The sequence below is a fragment of the Salvia hispanica genome, chromosome 3 (genome assembly GCF_029641045.1).
Source record: "Salvia hispanica isolate PSC_SH4W2 chromosome 3, Shi_PSC_v1, whole genome shotgun sequence".
In the NCBI taxonomy this organism is placed as follows: domain Eukaryota; kingdom Viridiplantae; phylum Streptophyta; class Magnoliopsida; order Lamiales; family Lamiaceae; genus Salvia; species Salvia hispanica.
This window is the reverse complement of record NC_142694.1, coordinates 2,860,907-2,869,606: the sequence shown is the minus strand read 5'-3', so window position 1 is coordinate 2,869,606 and position 8,700 is coordinate 2,860,907. Positions and strand designations below refer to the sequence as shown.

The 8,700-nt window shown below is 35.2% G+C and overlaps 1 protein-coding gene across 2 annotated transcripts; it reads right to left on the bottom strand.

The window, feature by feature from the left end:
• Positions 1–4,244: 4,244 nt before the first annotated feature.
• Positions 4,245–8,700, bottom strand: LOC125214797 (protein EARLY FLOWERING 3-like). Of its 2 annotated transcripts, none has more exons than XM_048115955.2 (5): positions 8,527–8,700; positions 7,949–8,273; positions 6,867–7,624; positions 5,409–5,493; positions 4,245–5,317 (listed from the first exon to the last, which is right to left on the bottom strand). In XM_048115955.2, exons 2-5 carry the CDS (start codon positions 8,159–8,161, stop codon positions 4,367–4,369), a joined length of 2,007 nt encoding a protein of 668 aa, XP_047971912.1. In that variant the 5' UTR covers positions 8,162–8,273; positions 8,527–8,700; the 3' UTR covers positions 4,245–4,366. The 2 variants fall into 2 exon arrangements, with proteins under 2 accessions (XP_047971912.1, XP_047971914.1); XM_048115957.2 differs by having other exon boundaries at positions 5,409–5,460; positions 8,527–8,698.

Here is an 8,700-nt window from a genome sequence, read left to right as displayed (position 1 = left end):
TTCATTTATTTTACGCAATATTTTTTAAAATCAGTGCCAATTATCGAGGGATAGGGGAGTATCACTTGACTAACTCTTTAAACACCATTTTCTTAATTTTCATCATTCATGTGCATCATCACATAACTAAAAAAAATTATTTTCTCTGTTTCACTATAGTTGAAGCGGAACTTTTGGGCACGGAATCTAAGAAAGTGATATTGATTGTGTTAGATAAATAGATAAAAAAAACTAAGAGAGAGAAAAGGTAGAGAGAATAAAGTAGAGAGAATAAAATAAGAGAGTGTGAAGTAAGAAAGAGAAAAAAAAAATTACTATATATGAAAATGACTCAACTATGAAAAAACTTTTCAAAATAAAAAAAATATATATATATAGTGAAATGAAGGGAGTACATCTTAATCCAAAGGCAATTGAAAACGCACTGAGAATTAATTGATGCCTTAAATATAGACGTTGGTCACCCCAACTACACACAAAATAAGAATGAATGAACTATACCCTACTAATTTTATGGATCTCAAGTGCAGGTTTTTGTACAAAATTGTACTCCTACTTGCCGACGGTATAATTAACTCAATTGTGATCATTATCATATGTATCTTAGTTCGTGTATAATATTCTCTCTATCCTTAAAAATTTATCACTTATTTCTATTTTCATCCTTCTCTAAAATTTATCACTTTTCATTTTTATTATTTTTGGCAGTGGACTCCACATTCCACTAACTCATTCATACTCACATTTTATTATAAAACTAATATATAAAAGTAGGGCTCATATATAACTAACTTTTTCAACCCACTTTCTATCATTTCATAAAACCCATGCCGAATCAAATAGTGATAAATTATGGGAATGGAGGGAGTACTATATTTATACTATTGTCTTTTTTCATTATAAGATATATGAATGAAATTCTATCCGTTTCATAGTAGATGTTACACTTTTTTTAGTTTGTTCCATTAAAGATATCACATTTTATTTTATTTTTAAATTCTCTCTCACATTAATATAAATATAATATATTTTTTTATATAATACACAAAAAATATTTCTTGAAATATTGTGTCATTATCTAAGTATATCATCTATTATGGAATGAAAGGAATACTAGTAGTAGTACTATATCAACTTTCTTCTACTTGTTCAAAATATCAAAAACTATTGCACCTTCCTTTGTCCTAGAAATAATACTCTCACCGTTCTATAATAAATGTCACATTTTTATGTTTATTTTATCCCATAAAAGATGTCGTATTTTAAAAAAAAAAAAATCTCTCTCATATTAATATAAATATACAATTTTATCTCTCCGCCTAACATACAAATTGACATCTTTTAAAATTCCGTGTCATTTTCTAAGTGTGTCATTTACTATGAGACGAAAGGAGTATAGATTTTTTTCAGTGCCACTATAGTTGATGTAGTTTTTTGTCCATGGGATTTTAGAAAGCTGTGCTATATGATTTAAAGAAATAAAATCGAATATTATATATTTTAAATTAACCGTGTTGTTTTTTATTAAATGAAAATAATATAAGAGATATTGATATTTAATATTATACAAATTTATTTTTTCATATAAATTTTAAATTTGGCATATAATATTACTTCTTTAATAGAGTAGTGGTTAAATCTTTCTATCGGAAATGAAATTCAGAAACATCCAAATGAGATGGATAATCATAACTAGATTGTAGAGATTTTGTAATCACATCACTATATGGTAGCATTATTGTGATCTGAAGGCGTATGAGATATAGTCGGATTTTATTGCCTATGAAAAGTTCAAGAACTATTTAAATTTATAATCCAAAGAACTATTTAAATTTATAATCCAAAGTGAGATAAATAACTAAAAAAGTTTGAACTACATCAGCTTTTGGGTGCCACGTGGATACTTTCCAAAATTTAGATAGCCATGTAAGCAGCCGACGTGGCAATAATTTGGAGCCATGCCGGCGGCACACTAGCAAAATATCAGAATTTATCCAAACGAAAATCCTGTCTGCAAAATCGAGGAGATAATATGTCCGGTCGGAACAAGGGGGCATATGCAAGGCACGTGAGGCGTATCACAGCCAATGCGTGGCGTACACGTGTTGGGTGGCGTGTTGGCAATTGAAAGCGATGAGTGAATGCGTGGCGTTTAGTTTTCGGATATGGATTGATTTTGTCCCTCTCTTTCTCTCTCTTCATTTTGGGTTCGTGATTTTGACTATCCCTCTCTCGCTCTACATTTTTGGGTTGGATTTTTTGCTTAGCGTCTAATTCTTCCACGTATTCAAATCTTATCCAAATTGTACGGAACTCAACTACTTGCACTTGAATCGTGTGGTGCCTATCCATCGCCATGGAGTAGGACATTTTGATAACAGTAAATTTTAAGTTAAATCGCTTTTCTTAGGCACTATATTTATTTTTTTAATAAAATATTTGTAGAATAAATCAATTAATTAGCAATCAAATATTGAATAGGCTGAAAAGTAAAATGCAGAAAATAAAATTGAAGAACTATTGAAGGCTATATTGTGATTAATTTTGAATTGTTGTTTGAGATACATTCCAAATCTCTATTTATAGGACTCTAGATATAAATATACCTAGGAACTATATTCATTGAAACTCTAAATTGTACTCCCTCCGTCTCGACTTTTCTGTCCCCTTTTTATAAAAATGATAAAAAATAGTTAAAGTGGAGAAATGGTAAAATAAGAGAGACAATAATGCAGATAAGACTATTCTCTATATTATTCTTTCTCTTAATTTACCATTTCTCATCTTTAACTATTTTTTATCATTTTTATAAAAAGAGGGCAGAAAAGTCAATGGGACTGCTAAAGCGGGACAGAGAGAGTAAATGTTATTCTCTTTCCAACATACTTGGGACTCACTTGTTTTCTTTCCAACATACCTGAGATATACATATTCACTTTCCGAGAGAATATTCTAAAATGATGGAGTACTAATATAGACGAAAATAGTACTCTCTCCATTCCAATTAAGTTGCGTCATTTCAATTTTTTTAATAGAAAAACGAAATATCCAATTACTCCTACTTTATTTCATTATCTACTTTACTCTATCTTTATTTTTCTACTTTATTCTTCTTTCCTATTTTTTAACACAATTTTTTAATTTCCATACCTAAGGGTTATATTTAACTTAGTTGAGACGAAATGAGTAATATTTAGGGAGTAATATTTTGTTGTTAAATATGGATTGAATCCGTTTGATATTTTATAATTTCATAAACAGTCAAAACTATGCGATTATTCAATATTCAAAATATGAATAATGGTGTGAATTTCTTAAAAAAAATACTAGTGCACCCTTACCCTAGTCCAGAAAGTATAATGTTGACATTGTAGAGTTATTAAATGTGTCTTGACTAAATTTTCAGTTCAGTTACGCTTTTCTTTCATTGAAATACAATAATTTACTTCGAGCTAAGTAATTACAAACTCAATAACAATAATCATACGCTTGATTCACCTTATAGGCTATGTGTGCCTTACAAAATGCATTTAGCATTTCGTTATCAAGAGAATATAACTGAAGAAAAGTCAATTGAAAGAAAAGTACTACGAAAATTTGAAAAACTCTTCATAGATACTATAGTCGAATTAAAAAAAAAAAGTGAAGCTAAAATCATAATCCCTCCGTTCTATAGTAATTGAGTCATTTCGCCATTTTGGTACGTTTCATAGTAATAGAGTTATTTTTCTTTTTCATTTCGCCATTTTGGTACGTTTCATAGTAATAGAGTTATTTTTCTTTTTAGTAAAACTCAGTACATTTTTCCACACCTAGTATCGCTTACTTACTTTTTTCTCTTTGTATCTTTCTACCTATTTCATTTTCCACTTTATTCTCCTTTAATTAACTCACCTAACACATTTTTTCTTAATCTCTATGCCAAAAAAAAACATCTTCATTAATATGGAACGGAGGAGGTAAATACTCCTATACCTTTCTATTTGATTCGTGCTACTGAACCATGTAATCTTTTGTTTCACTGGTACTCTCAATAGAATATAATTAATTAAAAATTAGCAGCCAAACTTGAAATTATCTAATTAGAGGGTAAATACCTTTTGTATGAGAAATATTAATAAAATTAAACTGTTTTTTACATTCTTTTATTAAGTTAATCTTATCCAAAATCCGTAGGACATTTGATGCAATGAATTTTGGTCACGAGTTAAAAGAAGAAATCAAAGGCTAGAGCACAAATAAAATGGTAGTAGCATAATACTTCTATATACACACACATAGGCAGATGTATATATTTTCAACAATTTGCGGATATTAACCGTTATGAAATAAAGTTACAAAAAGATTGCTATTTGCTAAGCAAATTTCACACTGAATCATACTGCATTCTTTCTTCTTGAATGGACCGGAAAATTCTTGCAGCAGATTCAGAAGCCGATATACCATTGCGTGGCACAACCTTGATCACCCGGGGCGCGCGAACCCGAGGGGTCGGCTTAGCCAGAGACGACTTAGGGAGGACTGGAAGGATGTTTGTTCCACCCACACTGCTATTCACCTTATTACTACTCGGCCGTCTCTCACTCGGGCTGCTTGAACTGCTCCCTTGCACTTCAAGCCCCTCAGCTGCACGTCGGTCCAGCCCGTTTGGAACGGGTCCTCCCTGAGTCTGAGTTGGCATGGTGGAGGCAGATTCCCGGGACGAGAAATGACCGGGCACAGAATGGGGATTCACTTGCTCCATGGATGAAACAGGGAAGGTTGGCGCGCTCATCATTGGCATGCCATAAGGGAAGTAGCCATGAGGTGCATATGCAGGGAATGGAGGAAACGGGTATTGCGACATTGGTGTGGGGACTCCAAATATCGGAGCTAAGAAGTTGGTTGTTGCCGGATTTGGCATAGGAGGGCCGGGGCCCCCACAGCCTTGGCCAGGAAATCCAGGTGCTGGATACGGCTTGTATACCAGTCCTTCTGAAGGAGACATCACAGGAATCAACCACTGGTGCCCCTCCGGATGATTAAAAGCAGGCGTTCGAGCATTGCTATGGTCATTGGTTGTGATGGCTGGAGGTGATGGAGGGATGTTAGCAGACGGCCCGCAGCTGGAATTTGGTCTCTCAAGAGTGTTTTCAGCAGAGCGTTCATTCTTGTGACTTGGATTATCTGAGTTGCCTTTTTCGTCTGAAGCATTTGAAACCGCATTCATGGTAGAATCCAGAGGCCGTTTCTTGCCTAGTATCGGTTTTATAGGTTTGTCGAAGATAACCGAGTCCTCGACCAAAAGATTTGGCAATGCAGCAATCATTTTCTGAACCTGATTTAGGATAGTGTAAAGCCATTCTTAGATACTAAAGCACTCATAGAATGTAAACATTTCAAACTGCTTGATTCAAACATAGTCTTACCTTTATCAATCTATGCAACTCAAATAATTGAACTGCAAAAACTCTTTGCTGACTGAAAATAGGATAGATATTAGTCAGAAATATCCTGCGAAAAGGTAACAAAGTAACGAAGCTTAGCATAAGTAGTACTCCTTATCACATTGCTAAGTTCATTCAAGTCCCAACTTGTCTCACCTCTTAAAATCGTGAAAGTTGATCAACGACGAGAAAAATACAACAAAAGTAGCACCGGGATGTAATGTAAGTACTCACAGAAAACCCATGAAAGTAAATATAGAACCAAATGTGATGCGAAACACTATATGTGGTGATGCATAGGGACACGATCTTACCTTAAGTTTTTGAACTTTTATACATGAGATATTCTAATAGTATTCAGTAAGTGAATGTCACAAAGCCATGGCCCAGAATTTCTCGATGGAATTGAGAGAAGAGTAGCAATTTTTCAACAGTAACTCATGCAATAGAAAAAATTCGAACACTTGTTATTCTGATGACAAAAGACCAAGATTAATCCAGAAGTGTTTCCAGTCTTGATGTCAAACCAGCAAGGCATCTGCAGTTAGTCATCTAAGCTCCTCCAGCAATATTTAGAATAATAACAGAAACCAGAACAGACAAGAAGGAATGGACCATGGCTGATGGACTCACCTCAAATCAAATGATATATATGCACCCACCATGCCTATGCAAAATGTCATGCGCTCTCTGAATACATCAAAGGTGGCTGAAGAACTAAATTTCCTCATTATAAGGTATTAATGTTCTGCACCAAAGCCACCCACCATTTAACCATGCATACAAAACAACTACTAGAAAAAAACATCCTCGGTGCTACACAATACTCTTAACAATTAATTAATACATAAACCAACATTGATTAAAGCAGGAGAGCTTCGACCCACAGGGCATCCCACATTGTAGAATTCTCCATTGACGCTATGCATCCTTTCAGAATTCGCATAATGCTGGAGCAAATCTCAAAGGATGTTCACATTTTAATACATACCATTCCTCTGAGCCATTTATAGAACCATAAATGAAACAAAATGACTCAACTACATCAAAAACTTCACAACTAGACACTGGATAATCATCACAAAATCATGGAAACCTTTGAAAAAATTGTATATACAGCAATCAAACACAAGTTCATATGGATCTTTGCTGGTCACTGAAAAATCATGGGATAAATCATGCAGATGCATCTGAATAATTTTAAAATGCTTATGGAATGCTAAAGTCTCCTATTGATCATTGGCTAGGATTTGAGAATAACCAATAACTAGGAGTAGTTATTATAAAACTAACATGGCTGAGTTTATTAAATTCAGCTGCTTAATAGCTTCACCGTGATTAACTTTCTGATAGATCTCGTAACCTCATACTCCAATATTTCCAGCTAACATAAAATTGCCAATCAAAAGCGAAAGTAACACAGTCAGCATGATAACTTACTTCATGATAGCTCTTCTTGCTTTCCAGAAATGTTTCTGGCCTAATTTACCTACAGCATCCTCAGGTGTTATATCCAGAGCAGATTCTGTATCCAAAATGGATGATTCCGAAAGACTGTCACCCCTCTCCAAGCTCCCAGTTTGTGGAGGCCTACAAGACTCATCTTCATGAGACCCCGTGTCATCACTAAGATCACAGATGATATTATCATCTCCTAACAGTGAAGCTTCCTCGAAATCAGATGAATTTGTTTTTGCTGCCTCTGCCGCATTAGCACCCATAGCATCAGTGTTCTGACTAGCACTGTAAAGTTGTGACTCAGCACAAAGCTCTTGCTGTCCACTATCATCAATCCTTAATCTAGTTCCTGGTTCATGACTAATAGACGAGACAGTTTGCTTCTGGCCAGCCACAGACTCATTTGAATTGTCTCCCTTCTTGCTTCCCTCTTCTTGTCCAGCACTATGCTCAAACATGCCTGTTCCTTTGGTCTTTTGGAACTTCAAAGCAGTATGCAAATAAGGAGGATTGGAGGGTGAAAACTTCTCCGGGCATATGTCATTGCTATACTTATCATATGCTGCAGGTACGGGCTGGATGAAAACAGGGACCACATAGTCATCTTCGTCAATTTTCTTTCTTTGCTCCACTTGTACCAATGGAGTGCTTAATTCAGAATGCTGGCTGTATTGCATCTGAGATGGGTGTACAGGTTGTAGCTGCCGAGCAAAAAACATACCCCTCTCATTTCGACCACCCTGCGTGCAAAAAGTGATAGAAGCAATCAGAGCCAAAACTTTCGACAGTAGTTTAGCAAAGCATAAAATGCATCATTGACACCCTCCAAGGCTACAAACATCAAAATATAGTTCTCTGAGATCTGAGAACTCTTGAATACTTACATATACCTTTTCCAAAGTAACTAACACTTGAGAGCTTAAACCATGCTAATGAACTAGCAACATATTCAAAATCAACTAAATGTTGAAAAAGTTACAACATCTCTAGATTAGATCTTATCAGGTGAAACTAATTCGACAAACGGAGCACGTTAGCAGAACATTTAGTTTCTCAAAAGTCACCTGGCTCGGCGGAGACACCAAACTGGCTGTGTTATCACTTGGGTTACGGGTCAGCACGTTATGGCGGAATCTCTGTGAAGGGATGCTAAGTTGCTCATACAAGGCCATCTTATTCCTCGGTGGTGCTCGTGGCCCTCCCTTCTCAGTATCATTTACATGAAGCCTAGGAAACATAGGCCCCATAACCTTCTCCCCATCATTCCCTCTCTTCATCCTCTCTCAGTACAAATATAGATATGTATCTAGCTTCTTCTCCTTGTAATTCCGAAACAGCAAAGGCCTAACTATCCAACTTCTCAAATCAAAACAGTTCCACACAAATCACCTGAAATCCATAACTCCAAGTCAACGAAATACTATCAATTCAATCTCTATGTAAAAATCCAAATTAAAACTTTCTCAACACCATTTCACACAAAGCACAGCACCAACAATCAAGTAACAACCGTGCTCATATCATTAACACCGCAAATTTTGCAATCAACCAAATTATTCTTCCACATCGAACAATCAAGCAGAACAACAAACGGAAAAGTCAATGCAAAACTCATAAAAATAAATCCGAGAAAGAAGATTACCTCTGCAGCAGCTGAACTCAATGAACGATGTGGCGAAGAGCAGAAAAAATTAAGGAAAAATTAGGGAAAAATAGCAAATCTAAGACGATTTGGGGGAAGAAGTGTGGAGAGAGAGAGAAAAAGTGCAAAAGTGCAGCTTATGTGGACCCAATTTCGGATTGGACCAGAAAAGCA

What these genes read in the sequence shown, in the direction of transcription:
- LOC125214797 (XM_048115955.2), bottom strand. Translation starts at nt 8,161, where the DNA reads ATGAAGAGAGGGAATGATGGGGAGAAGGTTATGGGGCCTATGTTTCCT. An exon ending in TGGTGTCTCCGCCGAGCCAG is followed by an intron (nt 7,625 to 7,948) that starts GTGACTTTTGAG and finishes TTTTGCACGCAG; the next exon opens with GGTGGTCGAAATGAGAGGGG. An exon ending in AGTTGCATAGATTGATAAAG is followed by an intron (nt 5,318 to 5,408) that starts GTAAGACTATGT and finishes ATCCTAAATCAG; the next exon opens with GTTCAGAAAATGATTGCTGC.